The sequence below is a fragment of the Ctenocephalides felis genome, unplaced genomic scaffold, assembly GCF_003426905.1.
Source record: "Ctenocephalides felis isolate EL2017-DRISC unplaced genomic scaffold, ASM342690v1 CF-g0.4_SCAFFOLD_01604, whole genome shotgun sequence".
Taxonomy (NCBI): domain Eukaryota; kingdom Metazoa; phylum Arthropoda; class Insecta; order Siphonaptera; family Pulicidae; genus Ctenocephalides; species Ctenocephalides felis.
The window spans coordinates 24,882,091-24,903,309 of NW_020537758.1; the positions used below are offsets into that span (position 1 = coordinate 24,882,091).

The following is a 21,219-nucleotide window of genomic DNA, read 5'->3' on the forward strand; positions in this document are numbered from 1 at the left end:
ACACACACATACATCCATTTTTTGCCAAAATGTTCAGAAACCTCTGAAACGTAAAGATATATAAAAATTTTCATTTTCGATTTTTTTGCGATTACTATAACTTACCCTACGGGAAGTTAAAAATTATTTAAAAATAAAAATAGATTGAATTGAATTTGAAACGAAGCATTCATATTACGCGTATCTACATAGACACTAAAAAAAGACGGACGCAGTGATTTTGACTGTTTTTCATTTTCAATCAGAAAAATAACTGTGTATTTGAAATCGCAACATCGTGAAATTTTGTGACTTTATGCAACATATAAATGTTGTATATAAATCGTATTAGTTGCCTAATCACTTTTATTTCCAATATTCTTACATGTTATGCCTGCGTGGACGGAAAACATTCATTTTAACTGCTATAGAAATTTTACATAAACAAGACCCTGCAATTTATTTAAATTTATATCAGTAAAAAGCCTATAAACATTTTAGCATGTAATAATAGTGGAAAATAATAATACAAAATCTGATCTGTCAGGAAATATTAAATTGTAGATTGCAGTAATTTGACTGTGCAAAGGTAGCATAGATAAGTATTAATGGGTAGCTTAATCAATTGTTTTGTTGCAATGGAAATCTGGAATGAATGATTAAATATAATAGTAACTGTCTTAATAAAAGTGTTATAGAATTTAATTTTTATGTTAAAAAACGCAATTTCAATTAATGGGCATAGTAATTAACAAATAGTATTGATGCACTAGTAGTTATACTGATTACACAGGCCAACAAAGAAAATGGTGCAAACGATTTTAATGCTGTTATTTAGTATATTTGGGGCGCTGATTTCAAAAATGACATTGTTTTTTTTCTATGAGCTTTAGTTTTCAAGATATGATATATATGATATATAAGGAATGAAAGTACAAAAATAGTAATACAATTCAGAATTTTATTTTAATGAGATATGCCTACTCGTACATACAAACATACAAGACCCATTCGGCCTTAGTTGGGACATTAGTTGACACTGTGAAAAGTTCTTTTCCGTGACGACCTAGAATGGACCTGGTTTCGGCAACTTTTTTCCAAGTTCCAGACTAGAGCTGATACAAAAAATGGTTTGCAGATTTGAAATAAGCGCAAAAAATGCTATAAGAATCTAACATTTGAAGCACCAAATAAAAAAAATTTTTTTGTAAGCCTGTGTTATTAATATAAAATCAAATGTAATACAAGAAGATACAATCTACATAATAGTATACAAAAATAGTACTGAATAAAATCATTGAAAGCAATAAATCAATATTGAAGCAAGTACATTTGCGCCATTGGATGAATATAACTATTCATTTCTTTCATTAATATAACAAATACAAATAAATTACTAAACAAGCTGTTATAAATTGAAATTTAATATTTGAATAAATATCTTAATATAAGTTGTGGATTTTTTTTAATGCATCCGCAACCCCACAACAGAACTATATTTGAACTAATTTGGAAATCATCAGTTAAAATATATAGTTTACAAATATTTTCCTTGACACATATTAATATTACACAAAAATGCAATATTTACATAAATTAAAAAAAACTGAATTATATTTCGATAGAGAAAATCCATATATAATCGGGAAAATACAAGGTGTGTGGAAATGACACTATGATATATTAAAAATAAAATATTAAAACCTTAATAATTATGTTTCTGCAAATAATGCTTATTGCAACAAATTTCTAACTAGTATTACGTAATTCAAGAAGGAATCAATGTACGAACATGTAATATCTGAACTATGTAAGAACGATTATATGAAAGAAATAGCATAGAAAGTAAACACGCAAGCACAATTGAAAATAAAAGGAATCGTTGAAATCTTTGTTCCATAAATATAAATGGGTCTCAAGAGAAAAGGCTTTCTATTTTATATTTCAAGACTTTTTTTATAGCCGAAGAGAACACTCATACGTCTGGCAGAGTTGAGTGTCAAAACTTATCAGATAAAAACGATTTGTAAGAAGGGTTGGTTTGTCATGTGTATATTCCGACAAACAGTTTCCAAAAATCACTTTGTATAAGCTTCTAATATTTTACATTTAGGGCCCATTTTGACCACCTTAGTCAGGGCCATTGTCATTTATCGCCGGTAGTGTGTTGGTATTGCTTACCATATTAAAAAAATATTAGTATTATTAAAGTTATATGTAATATATTCGACAAATAGCATTGCATCTGCTGCAAATAATTTTTGAAATGTAATAAATAAATTATTGTGTTATAAACTGTAATATACATAATACCAAAAGGAGCAGGAATGTAAATAAGATTAAGGTTTATTAAAAAACCTGAAGCATGAAGTATTTTATATTCTTTATAAATTTATTTTGTGAAATCTTCATACGCAAAAAATTATATAAATAAAAATGATATATAGTTATTATAAATTAATAATATTTCATTTATAATCGTTTAAAATATCTTACTAAAATAAAGTGATCAAAAGCGTTAATTTCGCGCCAATTCGATCACATTTCCATTACTATGAAAAGCAAATGATAATTAATTCAGTAGAGATTTGTTCAAATTTGTTCGGAATTTCTCCTTTACAGAGTACGCGAAAATTAATTGAAAATCGGGAAAGACTTAGGTCTATTGTTTCCTCGGGGAGTAACAGTAGCATTTTGCAATTCTCTGAAACACATTTATAAATATAATTACATTACCTGCGGAAATCAATATTTGAAATATTGATTTATTTTATGACTACAATGATATACACTAGTTTGGTTAAAAATAATAGAATCAATTAATATAACTCTTCGCTGATGCAAAACGTTTATTTGATGTAATGAATACTTTTGCTGGATTCATCCTACAACACATGAAACAAAAGTGTAATTGCGATGATTAAACGCGAAGTCATAAAATCTTTATGAAAGAAAATTTTATGTGTACTAAAGAAAAACAACTCAATTATTATATGCATATGATAAAAATAAGTAGCTAAACGTGACTGAGAGTCCGGTAGTTAAGTCTATCGAGACTGATATGAACACGTACGACTATTTCTTCCTATTTTATTGAGATGAATTTATAGCCTGTCCCGTCTACTGAACTTACGGACATTCACCGTAAAATATTATGTCATAATATAATAAAAGTGATAAGAAATTTACTATAATATTAGTTGGGGTAACATGTTTATAAATTCTTTTAATACGAAATTAATTGATCTATTCTAGAATATGATCAAATTTCCTCATTAAGTATAGAATATATAATATTACAACGCACGTATCGAATGTTTGTAATATCTTATTTTACTTTAGAAAAGTAAAAAGCTGAGCCGAAAACAAACTTCTAAAACTAGTTAATGTTCATAAAGGGTTTAAACAAATGAACGCGCCAATATTGCATAATGTTAGAAGGATATTGTGAACTTTGCCAGGAAACAAATATAATGTAGAAGACACATATTATTTAATTGACTGTTGAACTGAATTTGATCGAACTCCTCAGAATACGCAAAAATGGCCATTTTACAAATAAATATAGCAAAACAATATAAGCCAATCTGCAGTAAGGACTTTACATAATGAAATTGGCCACCTTAGTGAAGTAAATAAAGGGCAAATAAAATACGAACACACTTGGAATATCAAAATCGATGAGAATAACATAGGTCTGGGCAACACTGACGTCAATGAAGTTAACACGCCACAAGACAGTCAGTCAGTCAGTCGGTTGATTGGAAGGTGAATTATTGATCTGATACAAATGACAAAACGCAATTTCTGGGAATACGATTTGATAGCTGATGAATTACACAATAATATAACTTATGTAGTTGATACATAACAGATAATATGTAGAAATAATACACATGTTAATACACAAATATTATACATACACTTTGACCGCAATGACACCAATTAAAAATATTTAATAAAAATTAACTTTACGACTAAAATAAAAATATCGAAAGATAACCCGAGATTCAAATTTTTCGATTTATAGATTTATTCCCGGATAAACTTGTTCTTTAACCACGCAACTTGATTATGTAAAATAAGATGGTAAAAGACTTTTCTGAATACATTCAAGTTGTCAACTACTTGAATAAATGATTTTATCATATTCGAGAAAACACCCATTTAACAGTAACAGTAAAAAATAATTATATTTATGTGCAACAATTATAAAACTTATTAATTGCAACTATGATAACAAAAAAGAATAAAATACCATCAAAATAAACATAAAACAATAACATCATCTACTAAAAATCGTAGTTGGATTTTTTAAGTTACAGTAATACAGTTGACTATGGTACTGATCATTTCTCTGCTAATATAGAGAAATGATCAATTAGAGGCAAAAGCTGTAGAGCTTTTCCAAAAGGTTATTTTTTTGATACTAAATTAAAATTACAATTTGTTACGCAGGGAATTTAGAATGAAAATTGAATATTTAATAGATAGTAATTCAAAACTTATTTAATAATTTTTAGTCCTAAAAAAATTTTTTAGTCTTAAAGAAATATCAAATATCAGTATTTAGAGGGGCAATGCAGCCAAATATAAGTATTCACTAATTTAACAAATTTTAATTGTTAATTCATTTAACATATGAAAAAACTTGAGTAAAAGGTATTTTTGAATAATATACTTAATTCATTAACGAAATATTACATATTTTATAAAAATCATTTTATGAAATATGTGATACATCCCATTTTACCACAGAACACAATATTGTCATTATCAAGTTATTTTGTACCAAAAATTCAATGATCAACAAACAAATTCCATACGAGTATTTCGTGCTACATTTACGTAATAGATTTAACATGAAAAGTGAAATTAGATTTACGTCATGTGTTATTTTCCGCTATTTACTTTTCCGCCCGCATTTATTTTTATTTATTGGCTTTTGACACATGATTTATTGAGAACAATTTATGTTAACACATACTGAAAATTACATGGTTAACGGTTACGAATGACCCAGAAAGAGAATTTTAATCCTAAAGTATAAAAATGAATACATTTAGAAAAATTAGGGTGAAATAGAAACAGATTTACATTGGAATATTTTGTGATTTCTGGAAAGATATGGTGACGGTGATTGATTAGGCTCAAATTTCAAGGGCTAGATTTACATACTAATTAAAATCTGGCATAATATGAATAAGTGAAATATTATTTTTAATAAGAACTTTGCAAATAGAATTATCAATAATTATTTAAATACATATTTCAAGAATTATTTATGCATCAGTTTAGCACAGCATTGTGGAGAAATACAATATAAAATAATAAGGAAAGATAAAATGAATGAATGAATGTCTTTCAACATACGTTAAACCTTAATGTTACAACAAATTCAACCATATTGTAATATTGAGGCCAATCGTCATGTAAGTGACTTGTATCTAAGATGAAAATATTTTCTAGATGAACTTACTGATAAATTTGACCTTCTTAGGTTGCTTGGTCCGCGGTTTCATCTTCGCCTTCTTGATTGGTGCCTGTTGGTGCCTTCCGGCTGCAATATGGTAGCGTCCAAAGGTAAGAAACAGAAAAGTCAAAAACCCGTTAAGAAACACGTTCGGTGATACCACCATTGAATTAGGGATGGCAAATAGGATTTATCGACCATAAATCGATACATAGTTAAGCACGACCATGTCAATGTCGATCGTTAATGAATTCCGCGATTGCAACAAATTGGAGACATACAGTAGAATCCATCAATCAATAATTGATCACGACATGATATTAAGTAAATTTGAACAAAGAAGTACATCAATTATAATGCATTACAAATATTAAATCGATCTACAAGCATGCCATGCACTATAAGTCCTTGTTCAACATCGATTCGCAGCCGTCGGGCTCTGTGCAACGAGTTTTGCGAACAAAAAAGCTCGGCTTAACTACTTCCACACACTAGTTGAAATCGCTTTTATGTTATATACGACTAAACATTGGTATGTATTTGTAGCAGTTGCTTTTAGCACACAAGAAGCTCAACAAAACGATACAATATAAGCTGAAAGCACAAATAAGGAAATAACGCAGGCTCAACCCATGAAGCGAGTCAAGGCAATTAGCCAAAGAGCTGGAAACGTTTCATCGATTTGCTCAAAATCTCATCCATATTAAAAATTTTGCTCCCATTTTACTGAAGTCATGTTAATAACCTAGATAAGATGTTATACAAAACATATGATTGCAAAAGGAACATTGGAATTTAGAATTCGCAATATGACCTTCAAAGGACCTTCCTTAACAAAGTCAGTAAGACATAAATGTAAATTCTCTAGTTGCTCAATAGACTCGGGCTCAATGATTATTGTTGAGATTCATTACTTAAAGTTGGTTTTTACTCTGGCTTTGACGATTTCTAAAGAATATTACTTCTATTTAATATAAGCAGATTCCAAAATAATGATTATAAAGAAGCTGTAATTCTTTAAAATTTTATTTATTTATTGTGACAAGTCATCACTAACGATTTTTCATATTTTAATCGGATACACAATATTCCAAATGATTTAAAAACTTGGAAATCTAAAAGATATAATAACATAAATACATTTTCCCGTAAAGTGTTTTCAGAGCTCTTGCTATAACTCACCGCACTACAAGTATCCATTTGAGACAAGGAATTAGGGCGTAAGTATTTTCTACTTAACCTAAGGGCAACTACTTAATGCCTTATTAGGGTAATATTATGTACAAGGGTGCACCGACAAAGAAATAGTATAATAAGATAAAATAATCAATTTAAAACAAGTAAGATAATCAAGATTTTTTAATCATTTTTTTCCTTCATCTGGTACACCCGATGTGATTTTAACTTCCTTGTCAAAATTGCATCAATAAGAAATTTCCTGTTGAAGGAGTTACAATTATTTTCGTTTCTCCGAGACGAGTTCCGCAATAATTTTATTACCGCCAAAATCCATTATATCGCTGAGTTTCTACTCCGACGGCATTTTGATGCTATAATGTAATTCTAGATAGAATTTAATTAGAAAGGACGGCATTTGAAATATGCTGCCGAAATTCAATACAGGAACACCGATGGAAAATCAAATTTTATAGATGTATAACAGAAATCTTTTGAATAAATATTGGTCAATCTTTTACTTTAGTAATGTAAAATATCAAACAATAGAAATATTATGTGTTGCAAGTTGTTTTGATCATTCAAACGTATATACATGAGAAAATATATACAGGCGATCGATATTGATTAAATAAATAAATAAATAAGTTATACCCATATTAGGTGTTGTATTAGCAGTTGGCTTGATTTTAATCGTTGATATTAGACAACAATTTATTATTTAATTTTGTCCATTAATATTAGTCGAGTGTAACTCCTACGTGATAAAGTTATCGATCCACAAGTTAAGCTTTTATACTACAAACAATAAAGTTGTTACGAAAGTTCTAATATTCCCGTGTTCTGCAGTGTTTATTCAAGCTGGAAAATACATATAAATTGCAATTGTTCTCTTATTAATTCTTTGTTCTAAATTGGAAACAACAGAGTTGCGACGCGTTACCTCCAAGAGTCCTTTTGTAAAATTAAGTGCCCTCGAGTTGAAACTTTGTTCTCAGAGTATGTCAAGTGGTTCAAGTAGGAAAGGTATAAGTAAGAGGAAGAAATTGTGCATTATTTCATTTATTCATTCTATTTACAAGACTAAACAGAATGAGCCCTATCAAAGTTAAAAAATACATTATGAAGTAGTAGGCGCAATATAACAAAGATTATGAATAGGGTCCAATTAAAATGAACACATGGAATTATAGATAAAAACATAAGACACATTATGAAAGTCGTTTAAATTCTTCTTCAAGCTTCCATAATTCACAATGATACTGATAAAATAGTTTTCAATTCATTTATTCAAATAATTCAAAATAAGTTATAAATTGCCACCAATAACAAAACAGCTGCAAAACTTCATATTCTGAAAACTAACTTCTTGTCATAAATTTCTGATAGAAATAAAACTAAAACTTATTGCAGCAGGAAGAAGTCAATTCTCTGCAGAAGTGCGAAGGAAGTGTTCCGCTAATAAAAGTGAGAAATACTTTTAGATTTTATTTATGAACTTCAGAAAACGACTTGACAACTGGTTTCTACCATTATGACAGAGAAAGTGTTGCCTCAGTGCCAGATAGAATTGCATTTCCATATGTCGACTATAGAAGATATTTATAAACCACCGATATTGAAAAAATGCGTCGTGTAAAGAGGACATATATGATTAAATAAAGAAAGAACTGAAATAATTTATCAAATGCGGACTTATTTACTTTGAACGAGATGCATTCGTATCGAATCGAATGGTCGCCATTTATCATGCGGCTTTTATGTAATATGTTCCATGGTATAAAATCCATTTCTGCAGAAGTCATTATATTTCATTTTTATGTGAACGAGTGTTGTGAAAGATCAGGTATAATGCGATATGTAATTTTCCGTCATAAGGAATTTTGGATAAAATGCAGTGCATTTATATAAAAACATATAGGATATATAGTAATGTTTGACGACACCTAAATTATATTAACATATTTATTATCAAAGTTAGTATTAGAGATTAGTACTAGTTTCTAATTACAAATATTTTGAATAAGATTTGTATTTGGATAAGTAGTGGAAGCAGAAAGGCGAAGGAAAAAACGTTTTATGATTACAAGTTGTGTGGTAACTTTTAATTGGTTCTAGAGCAAAAGCGAATCAAAATTCTTATTTGAATTTCCGAAATCAGAAGTAATTTTCCATAGATAAATGAATATCAAATACAACTAATATATAAAATTTGTGAATCCAATACCGAAGTACAAAATTTGTAAGTGGTATAAATATGGCATAGCGTATGAGTTGGAAATTGTCAGGTAATTTTGTTAACTCTAAGACCAGAAGCAATTACAATCATCGTATCTATAATTCAATTGTTGCCATTGCTTCTGTATTCATATCAATTTTTCTACATCTCTCCGTCCAATTACTCGATGTGCATTAAACACGCAGCTCTACCTAGTACCAGTACCGGTAATTGTACCTTATTGTTCTCATAATATAGTAGATGAGTCTGTTCTCTTCTGGTTGTGTGTTTTTGAAGTTCGTATATTTCACGGCAGAACAGACGGTTGTCATATGCTAATGGCCTTTTCACGGCTCCTGTTTCGCTTCGGTACATAATATCTACATATTTCCTCCTCTTGTTCACACAAAAGGGTCTATATTAAGGTTAACCAAAATAGAGAGTTCAGTATCGAGTAGAACATAATTTAATAAGGCTTAAAGCATATAACATAGATAACCATCACAGAGTGACTAGTTTCCCAGGATTATACTAATCATGAAAATGTCTGAGGTGTTTGAAGTCACCGTCTGGGTTTATCATTGTTTCCAGAATTTACTAAACCAAGAAAAATATTAATTCATGATGATTGTCAAACAAATCCATATGAGAATTGATTATTGAAAAAACTTACCACTTGTCACGCGAGTAAATAAATATAAAAAGCTCAAAAACTGTCTAGGCATGAAAATCCTTGTCTGAAATACCTTGTCGTTATGTAATTGAAATATGATCATCTAAAGTCTTTCTGCACTTTTATAAAAGTATAAAAATATTTTGCATCTTAACAATATGTGCAAGTGAGACGTCATTCAATATACAGAACTTTCCAGAAAAATGTTTGATGTTAAAATTCTAAGATTATTATTAGATTTCCAATTTTTTGTTTCTCGTGATATATCATCAAAGTGCTTGTTTCTGCTTCATTTTAAACCAGCTACTTTGATTTCCCAAATTAAACCACTGCTTCCTTTTGATATTTGATTATTAATTCCAAGCTCTTCATTATTTGCTCGTAAAACAAACGAAACAATACTCTGAATGTAAAATAGCCTCTATTATAAGCCACTTTCATTCGAATGCGCTTCAAACGTGAATGTAAATATTTTAATACTGAAATTTCCAACAATGGTCACACAATGCGGTTCCCCTCATCAAAAACGACTAAAAGAACGATAACAAACATTTATTCAGGAAGTCGTTTAGCCTGGAAGTTCATTATTCCTGTATTTAGAATGAAAAACGAGAAAGTACTTTAGCCTAATACCTAAAAATATCTTAATCATATTTTGGTGCATGTACTTGTAGGATAATACGAATTCTGCTTTGTTATTTGAAAAAGAATTATCAACCAGATTTCCAATATTAGTTCTTCATATAATACAACTCGTCGAGCGCATCTTTAGTAGGTACCTATTATTTATGCACTTATATAGCAATTTTTTTATAATGTGAAATATCAAAAATAGTTTTCGAAAATACATCGACATGAAGGCACAGAATCAAATTAAAGAACTTATTTTAGGTAGTACATGATATAAAGAAAATACTATAAATATATAGCGCCCCATGAAATTTTCTTTCTACATTATAGCAATATTCAATTTTAGAATTTATATAAATTCGAGCAATTTATTAGATGCCATTATGAAAATACTAAAACTCAAATTGCTCGTTATAAATAAATAAAAATATCGAATCGCTATTTAAAATAAAAACCCGTCCGAGGAATTTATTTAGTAATAATTTACTACAAATACTTCCGCGAGTTTTATAGCCGGAAATATAATTAAAACTAAAATATGAGTACAAGTTTTTCTGTTTGTATTCTATAAATGATTAAATTTCTATCGCAATGCATTATTTATAAAATAGGCATAGAATATGATTGGATATTAATTTATAATAAAATGAATGTCAGTTTCATTTAGTCGATAAGCAAATTACAACAAGTTGTATTTATATACACGAAGTTAAACGAAACGATGGATTAGTTCTGACTTTTTATTATTGTATTATGCAAATGCAATCGATTTCAAAGCGTTCACTAAATTGTGTTTAAAGCGTTTTTTTTTATTACAGATTGAAAGTGATACTAAAGTGATGATAAACTTTGAAATAATATTGACCACAAACAAATAAATATAACAAAAAATTATATAATAAAATACTCATTAATCAATGCAATAATTACATAATTAAATCTTTGACAGAAAATGTTCTGACGAATTTAATCTTTTCATAGAAGCTTCAATAATCCCAGAGATTACCCCCCAAGTATTACATAACACGAAATGGACAATGGGGGCCAAATCCGAGTATTAGTGGTTTACATCTTTTGCGATTGCGAGATCAGAGTTGCCCAAAAATATGTAGTAAATAGTATTAAATATCAATAAATAAGAGTTAGTAAATAACCCTTGATTCAAACTTACAATTGCTACTGTAAAATACATAGCACAACTAGGAAGATTTTACACTTCAACCTGTAGTATTTTTACGAGTTTTCGTAACTCAGACCGTTTTTAAATAATAGTATCATTTTATATGCTGATTTAATTTTGTAGATTTTACATGATACGCGCATTAGAAACCTTTTTTCATTAATTCAGTCTTTCATATCATTATAGCATTTTTTCAGCGTAACGCAATTCTGTAGAGCTTTTTCGGCAGAGAATAAGAATGATCCGCAGTGGATGTCATTTTATTATGATTAAATTTGTACGACCCCAGTACAAAAGAATATTAAAATAGCTTCCACAAAAACGCTGCAACTCGACCACAAAATGTAATTTGAGCAGCATTTTGTGATAAAAAAATCTACATTTTAAATATAATGCTAGAAAAAGAACATTTATTTAAATTAATATGATGAAAACGGAAAGAAAATGAAATGATTGAATGGAAAAAATTAAATTAACCGTGTGCGACCGATGTTATTAGCAAATTTTAAACATTACTTCCAATTCCATGATTGATCATTGCGTTTATTAAGTTCTGCGATTGATTCAATCATTTACATTTATCATGTATTAAATCCATGTACTTTTATTAAGTACATTTATTACATATCATTGAAATAGATTTGTCAAAAATAACTGAATTTGCGCTCAGCCCTTCACAAATGTGGGGGGCCACGCCCAAACATAAATTTATATTACATTTCCCAATGAATCACCCGTTACGAGTATATGGGGTGAGCAAAGAACACGAATAGGGATCCCTGACTTGGGGGGTCGATTTCAGGGCAATTATGTTCGCCGGGACTTGTTGACGCCTGAGGTGAAGTAAAAAAAAAAAAAACAAGAAAATTAAAAAATATTTTAAATCATCACTTTTTTGATTTGCAGATTATTTTAAAGATTTAAACAACGAATGTAGATACTCGTCTATTTTAACAACGAAACGAACCCCAATTTTCCTCATTATTCGTTTAGGTCAGGCACGCTCATTTTCCGAAAAGATACTGATGTCCGAACAACGGGAAATATCTTAGGACCTTTTTTCTGCAAGGATTTATTTATTACAAGAATTAAATGAGATTCACTCACAATGGAACATTGGATTCATGATCTGTTTGACCTTCTGCCGAGATAACAAAAAAAGGATAGAATAGAAGATGTCGAAGGAAACAGAAAAAGTGCGAAATGCTTTGGGTGAGAAGTCTATGTCTTGTACGAGGTCAGGGTAGATTATATTGAGATGAATAGACTTCATTTATAAAAAGGCATTTATAAAATCACAGAGGAATTGAAAAAACAGTCAATTATATGATTTATACACTTTCTGTAATATAAAGTAGCATAAAAACCCATAAAATAGTTCAGTTTACTTTATATACGATGTAGTTTTTTACTTGAATGTTCGTTAGCATTATCGTGCCGTCACTGACGCAAATTGTATTGCTGCAGTAGTCATTAAATATGGAATCGTGGCAGAACATCAAACGCAAAAAAAATCGATCGTCAGTAATTCCATTCAAACAGTAGAACAAATAACATCCAACTCAAATAATCACATGACAGCTGTAAAATTTAATTCCTCAAAGAGTTACATACCCAAAAATTTGGAAAGAACTTTATCGAATGCTGCTGTGTATAAAATTATGTTTTTGTATAAACATATAAAGAAGTGCATCAAATATATATAAAAATTAATAAATATATATTATATATACACACACATATACATATATATATATATACATATATATATATATATATATTATATATATATATATATATATATATATATATATATATATAAGTGCAACTATTCTAGGGTATGTATATTTCTGCAGTAAGCGTATTTTTTCTCCATTTCACCTAAGTTCAACAGCCTTAACCAATTGTTCATGTAAAGGCTGAATCGATTTAAAGTCCTGCAGGTCAGAACAAAACCGTTCTAAATGAAACGCGATTTGCCGGATATTCAGCTGAATGAACCCGGTGTAAAATTGCAATCCTTCTACGTGAACCAATCGTTCGCAGTTCAAAAGTCGGATTAGAAAATCCTCTCTAGTCGATAGGATTTATATTCGAAGAGAGGTCGAGTATAAGGAGTAATCTATAATTAATACTGTAAGATCGAAAACTTGTTTAATTAGTTGATAGAGGAGAAAATAGAAATGTTTAGTGATAGAGAAAGGATATAAGCACTGTCCTGTGTTACTCCAAATTTTGTTATGCATATTATGAATTATATACCGACAATTTTATGTGGACAGAAAAAGTATTTTATACATGTTATTTACTTTAAGTATTCCTTAAGAAATAAAGGATTTAATACGACAATTATACCTACTGCCAACATTAATTTTTTTGTCATAATAAAGTCTACACGCTGCATAAAATCATACGATATGAGTAATCAAGATAGCATACTTTTACAAAACGAACAAGATCTATCTAACATATAATTAACATCAAACTGCGTTCATCTTAATATACTATGTTTACAAACAAAGTTAATCCATCTACTCAATAAGGCGACGACTAGAAGAACTGGTTTCTGCAAGTTTCCTTTTTGTTGAAGATAAATGATCAAGTTTTTTATACTTATTTTTATTTATCAAGTTCTAAATGACTAACAGAACAGCTGTTGTTTTTATTTTTGGTTGAAGAGTCATTACTTTACTTGAACTTGAACTGCGTGTGATTTGCTTGACAATCGATGAGTTCGTTCACTTGAAATTATCTTGTATGACGCATACGAGTCATTAAATTTGTAACATAAATTTAGTGAAAATTTCGTTGCAGTTAATTTCTGATAAAAATCACGGTATTAGTTAGACGTTCATAAAATATTTTTCTTTTATAGATTTAAATCCACTTGTAGAATAATCCAAGTAAATTTTAAAGCGATTGCTGTTGTCAATTTGACAAATTGAAACGATTGACTGCTGAGAACGTACGAAATCGTCCCATGATATTCTCGAGGCGTTTTACGTGATAAATCTCTAGATATTATTTTTGCCATTATCTAAAACGTCAGTTCTCCTTTTCTGCAATTTATTTCAAACAGCGAAAATGCAAATTTATATAATACACATCGTTTATTCGCATCCAAAACGTCGCTGTTTTCTCTCTAAGTTGATATTAGGTTAAATTGATAAATAAACGGTTTCTAGCCTCTGGGAGTGATAGGATGATTAAGTAATAGGGTTATATGCACCCTGACATTATGAATATATGGAAGAATAGTTAAATTTATATGTCTAATAAACTGTTAAAGCTGCATAATAAACTAAAAACTGACTTAAATCCAAAACAAGTAATACAATTGTTTATCTGAATTTAGTACATTTGTTTTTGATATCTTTATTGGTTAGCTATTTGTAAAAATAAAAAAAATTCGTAGCAAAAAAAATATTGCACCGTAATACAATTAATATAACGTTTACTAATTATGATTTTGTTAGTCATTCATTGAAGTATAAAAATAAGATTATAAATGATAGTTTGAAATCTTTAGTATTTATAATATATGAGGTATACGGAATTTATAATAAAATAACAACGAATGTCAAACAGCAAGGGGAAGGAAAATGTATGAAAATTTAAATGAAACTCAAATAGTCATTTAAGGTAAAAAGTAACAGAAAGCGGCAAAAATAAGATTTTGATTGTCATGTAATAAAGTTACTAGATCGGAGATTTTTTTATTTTTTCATTTTTCTTTATTTTTTGTATTCGGGTATTTTGTATTAGAGTAAACCTCAATTTTGACTTCAGATTCGTGTACAACGGTAAAAGCTACATTGGAAAAGATATGTCGCACACCCTTTTTTTGTGAACCCTTGAAACCATTGATGTAACTTAATCGGTATTCGTCGATTAAATATTGACTTGCTACGTGTAGTAAAAATGTCAGAAATGGAATATTAGCGATAAAGTCAAGAATTCTAAAAGTATGTTCATTGTTATAAACTTATTGAGAACAATATGTTAGGTTTAGTATGCTAATACCAATATTTAGACATAAAATTCTATAGAACTACTAGCAAACCGGGCGAACTCCGTTTCACCACCAGATTTTATGTTTGGCAATTAAAAGCTGAAGAAAAAATTGCCTGCCATTGAAATTGAATAAAAATTTGCACAATACATGTGATTGATTTGATAGTTTCTAATTGAAATGTTAAGAAACGAATAACTAATTTTTTTTACTTTTTTGCACAATTTCACAGTGAACACAATGCCGATTTGTCACATAAAATTAACTGAGCAGAGAACAATGAGTGACTGTCAAACAAATGAGTAGCAGTCAAACAAAAAATATTAGTTCGTAGTACATGCTAAGTATCATAGATGATGCTGTATGTGAAAAAAGAAAAAGTGTTTTTCGCTTTTTTGTTAAAATCTTTCTTCAATTTTCTTTGCTATGAACCTCAGGGTGTCCGAGACCTTTCCAACGAATGCAAAATCGTCGAAATCGGTTCGTGCGTTCTGGAGTTATATCGTCAGGAAGGAAAACTCGACTTATTTTTATATAATAGATAACTCATCACAGTGAATGTGTGAAATTTTCCTGATTCCATTAAAATGAGGAAGCTAGGCCAATTCAAAACCGCAGATACGTTGAGCAAAGCGTCAGACTGCGAAAAACCGAACTACAATAGACCTGTCTGTAGTTGGTACGTGGAACACCCACACATAGCAACAAGAAGAAAATGTACAAAAACACATAAAAACACAAACACAAATGTACAGAAGTACAGAACACACGCAAAGGAAGAAAGAAGTGATCCGAATCAGGGTGTGGCAGATTAGAGAGGCCTTTGGGCATAATGCATGGATCGCTGACTACTATATGCAATTCTTATTCATGGGTGACTAGCCGATATAATGCATGCAGAAAATAATTCGGAATGAACCGTTCATGCAAATCGAGAAGCTCAGTTTGAAGCATTTGAGCCATCAACGTGAATCAATCAAGTAATAATTGGTAATCGAAGTCGAGCATTTGCGATGGTTTAATGAAGCATAAAGCACAAAGCAAAAACATTTATGTAATTTTTTATGTATAAATTTATAAAATTTTAAAAATCCAAAATTTACCACTGTGTCATATGAATTGAAAAAGATATTAATGCTACCTCATCAGTTTCACGTATCATTAAGCGTTTGATTTTCGAATTTGGAGTTACACAATATTGTGTGAAATTCGCCGTGTCGCCGGCAAGCCGGTACACACGAAGTATAGTGATTAGTGCACGTATAAGACAAATATAAGATAGATGGTTTACGTTTACAATAGATGTTTAACGAACATATTTTATAAGGGCTGGCCAACAAAAGCAAAAAATTACATAATGCAGTTTAAGCAAAATTAAAAAATAATAAAAGCGTTTATCCAAGCGATGAGAATAGTTTAATTCTCGGATACATCACCTGCAGGCATGATGGGCACCTTGCACGTGTGACAAAAACATTGCAAAACCGAATCACGAACCAAATTAATCAACATGTTTGATATGTGCGTTGAACGATTTCAACTTTACAATTTATTAAAAACGAAAATGATCACATTAACCGACTATCGATTCCGCCAAAAGACGTTCGACGTTAAATTCTCAGTCCATACGGACGTAGAGCTCTCACCGTAGCGCAACCGTTGGGAACTGAACGCATGACGTAGACAGCGCTCGTAGCCGAGGGCGCCGGCTCGGCCGTTGGGCGCAGGCGCTAAGGTCCTCGCATAAAAAACCCTGCGTAGATCGTAAACCCATGTACGGGTACGCCTGAGCGAGTTTGTATGCGTAGATGCGTTCGTCGTGAGCATTACATAATTCCGTACAAGGGAGGAAAGTAGGGAGGTTGGCTGTAAGTGTCATCGACACTGGGCTACTTAGAATTTGTATCGTATAATAATTTGTTGTATAATTTACATAGAATATTGTAATTAAATTTTAAAAATTAATGTTATTTTTTCCAGATTGTACCAATTTATCTTCTAATACTTTCGCTATGAGTGTTGTTTAGGGTTTATACAAAAACCGACATTTCAGAAAACCGGTTTTCGAATTTTAATTTTACTAAAAAAACCGGTTATAACCGGTTTTTGAATTTAATATAAAAAATAAATTTTTGCTCGAATATTCTGTAATTTATCCGAAAATTTAGTGTGATTTAGAGCAGTATTTGACTGAATTTATGTATTGTTCAATTTTATAGATAGTAAACAAAATTATTTTAATTTTAATTAGCAGAACTAAAAAATAATAGTTTATCTTGATTAAATAACTTTGAAAATAATTATTCGTTATGCATGCATCATTTTCACATATAAGAATGAAAATATTTTTATGATAGTAAAAGGAAAGTTTTCGAATAAATAAAAATAATACGTTTTAAATAAAAAACATTCATTAAATTAAATATATATATATATATATATATATATATAAATATATATATATATTAGATACATGTTGATACATACTTGTTAAAAAACAATTAAGCTAAACTCGGGTATTGTCTGTTCCGAGCAATTTTAATTAATTAATTTTAAACATTCTAATTGTTTTTTATTGTTTAATAATATACGATTTCAAAAAAACTGATAACGTCTATCAAATTTCTACATAGACGTGTCCTTTGTTTACTCACAAAATTTCTTGAAATAGAAAATACTCTCATACGCCACACTGATTTAAATTCATATATACACTGGTATAAAAATCTAAATTAATATATACAAAACCTTTCTGGGAACCATTGCAAACTGATAAGATATGAAATGCTACTGAACCGATATGATTTCAAAAATCAAAACGCTTGCATCTATATTTTATATTTGTCATTTTCCACATATACAGTAAAAACCGACTTTTTTCGCTAAAACCCGGTTTTCGAAATCCATAATTTTCGCCAAAAAACCGGTTTTTAAAACCGGTTTTTGAAAACCGACAAACCCTAGTGTTGTTCATGAACTACATCCACTCGACTACAAGTGCATACGAGTGCTGTCCATGGATGACATATGTCAGTATTTACTCCACATTTACCATTATGAGTTGAGAACTATTCGGAATTCTAATTATTCTAAATATTTCTTCTCATTATCTAAGCAGCGATATTCCGGCGGAAAACACTTACGTAGCGAAAGGATTAGCTTTAAAGAACATTGATTTTATAGATGTATTAATAGTACTAAGTTGTATGTACTCCTAACGCAATCGTAGTTCTACACTAAAATCGCAATACCACAAAATAAAGTATTGAATCAGATTTTTTTTATTATCTTTTATTTACAACTGTCTAGTTAAGGTCATTTAATAAATTTGATGAATTTACAATAGTGAGTTGTTTTTCCAACATGCCCTTTTAGTTTACAATTTAATCAGATTGATCAAATTTTGTACAATGTACAATCTTTCTTTTAGTCTTTTTTCTCTTCCTCTTAACTTACTTACTATTTCGCCTTCAGATCTGGAAAAATGCGGAAACGTGCAACAGGAGAACGTCTGTACGAGTCAGTTGTCGCTCGAAGCAACAAAGTATGTGAACTGTGAACTATAGTATTTAATACAAATGAAAAAGGTATGCTTTTTCCGAAAAGTATTTTACCAAGATAGTGTTCTGATGGCAAATACTACAATTTCCGGGTATAATAGACTATTGTCAATATTCAGATAGGTGGGTTCTGCACGGAATTAATTATCATGGTTGTACATGTTCAGCGTGTTTGGTCGAGTGGGTATTTGCACATTCGGAGCAATTTTCCACAGCTTTCCCTACGATAGAATTAATGTTTTATATATTTTGAATAATAAGCAGTTTGCAATTATTCAAAGCGAAACTGTGGTTTAGCTATGGTGTCAATAAATATTGCATTTAAAACTCTAAAAACAGTGCAAAAACTGAATTTAAAATTTCATTTGTAATTGGTGAATGAAAAACTTCAGTTGAAAAACGATGCCGCACGAAAGCATGTAATTAAACATATTTATACGATACTTAGAATTATCTAGCACTTGTTCATTGATGTTGAAGATCGAAACAACATATCTTTATCTTATACTTAATGCTTGAACAGTTTTTACATTGCGACCACGATAACCAATTCAATACATGTCTACAATATTTCTCAAAATAAAACTAATTATTTACTAGAGCTTATAAATTCCTCACATAACGCCTAGTAGAAACTTGATTTTTCGCCGGCGGACATGTCCCAATAAAATAATTGGCTACCTAATAAAACTCTATACCGGGATAAAATGTGCTATAGTAATATAATAAATATAGAAATTTCTTTAATAAGACCGGAAATCCTCATCAAACGTCTTTGCAGAGACAAACATAGAAGATATATATTTATCATGTCAAGAGCATTCGCGTGGGATAAAGCAAACAGCATTTCTACTTATCTGACAGGCACGCTTATGCAAATAACACATCTTGTATACATCGAAATCCATGTGAATTTTGCTACGATGGATAAAAGATTACAAAAAAAATGTAACGGTGCACGAGAAAAATTATTAATGACAACCAACGTTTAAAAATATGATATGGATTAAAGTAGACTAGATAATTGATCCCATTCACGATCTGCGGAACGATATGTAAAATTTATGAAGAGAAAAAAAAGAGCTGTGATAAGGGAAACGTTCATTTAGAAAAACCAGTAATATTGAGATTATTCCTCAATTATACAAGTAAACACAATCACAAATAGTCTAATATCTGATAATCCTTTTCAGCTTCCTACTTGGATTTTTCCCAGCGACCCTAAATACAACAACGGATTGCTTTTTAACTCATAAGAAATATTTGTTGTCAAAAATTCTAGAATTGAAAATTACACAAAAATATTATTTTCCAATACTAGTTTCATATAGAAACACTAACGTTTTCTAATTTCAATTTAATTTAAGCAGTATCACATTTTCAACAAAATATTGAACAAAAATATACGCTAGAAACTTTTTCATATTGAAAGCTCGGTATTGGATGAACATTAAATTTTCCAGAAAATGATATTTGCATAAGACGGTTGTTTATGAAAGGAAAACTCAATATAATACGCGAAGATGAAGTTAGCAACCTGTTTTAGCACGAAACAAGCGCCAAGTTACAGAAGTTATGAATTAGTCGACGAGTTTGGAATAATTTCATTTGGAATATAACAAGTACCTACATAAAACATGAAGACGTTGTGAATGAATAAATGATAATGTATAATCATCGTAATATATAACATGTAATAGTTATAATTGAACCCATAATGCCGCAATTCGGTATCGCAATTTGAAACAAAAAATCTTCTATATAATAAAAAAAATAGTAATAAATAAGGCAATCAAAGAAATTAAATTTCAATACCTTCAGGATCAAAATTAAAAGTGTCTAGATTTTTAAGTTAATCTGTAGGTTAAGATTTTTTAAAATAATATATAATAAAAAAACGGTATTATCAAGATTCCCTTTAACATAAACATTTCCATCAGACGTCATCATAAGCACATCTAAAGTGAAATATTAAGACATTCATGACGCGACCTATTTTTTTTTTATTAAGTTATCTTACCAAACATATATAACAGTTTTTCAGTATATTTTCTTGTACCCTAAACGCTCCAGTCAAGATCAAGTGTCATAGATGTTTGATAAGGGTCAGCAAAAAATAGAGAAAACCTTACTAACATATGAAGAAGCAAAAGAAAACTACATTTATCAACAAACTTTTATTTGAAAAATATGTTGTCGTTTAAATTGGATATGAAATTGTATTTAAAGTTTGAGAAAACAGTTGTATTTCAAGTTTTGCCTTTATTTTATTAAGTGGGATTATGGTAAAATTTATTAGTCAGGTACCAAGTCAATAA

General features: G+C 29.8%; 1 protein-coding gene across 3 annotated transcripts in view; it reads right to left on the bottom strand.

The window, feature by feature from the left end:
- The window catches only part of LOC113372557 (tropomyosin-1), a 48,741-nt gene that overhangs the window by 14,854 nt on the left and 12,668 nt on the right, over nucleotides 1-21,219 (bottom strand). For 2 of the 3 annotated variants that reach the window (XM_026612905.1, XM_026612904.1), the window contains exons 1-2: nucleotides 16,778-16,864; nucleotides 5,459-5,539 (exon numbers count right to left, since the gene is read on the bottom strand). The exons of the other annotated variant lie outside the window; for it this stretch is intronic. In XM_026612905.1, coding sequence (XP_026468690.1) covers nucleotides 5,459-5,539; nucleotides 16,778-16,853 — 157 coding nt within the window. In that variant the 5' untranslated portion in view covers nucleotides 16,854-16,864. Of the gene's footprint in view, nucleotides 1-5,458; nucleotides 5,540-16,777; nucleotides 16,865-21,219 lie in introns of those variants that run through there. 3 annotated transcript variants of the gene reach the window in all.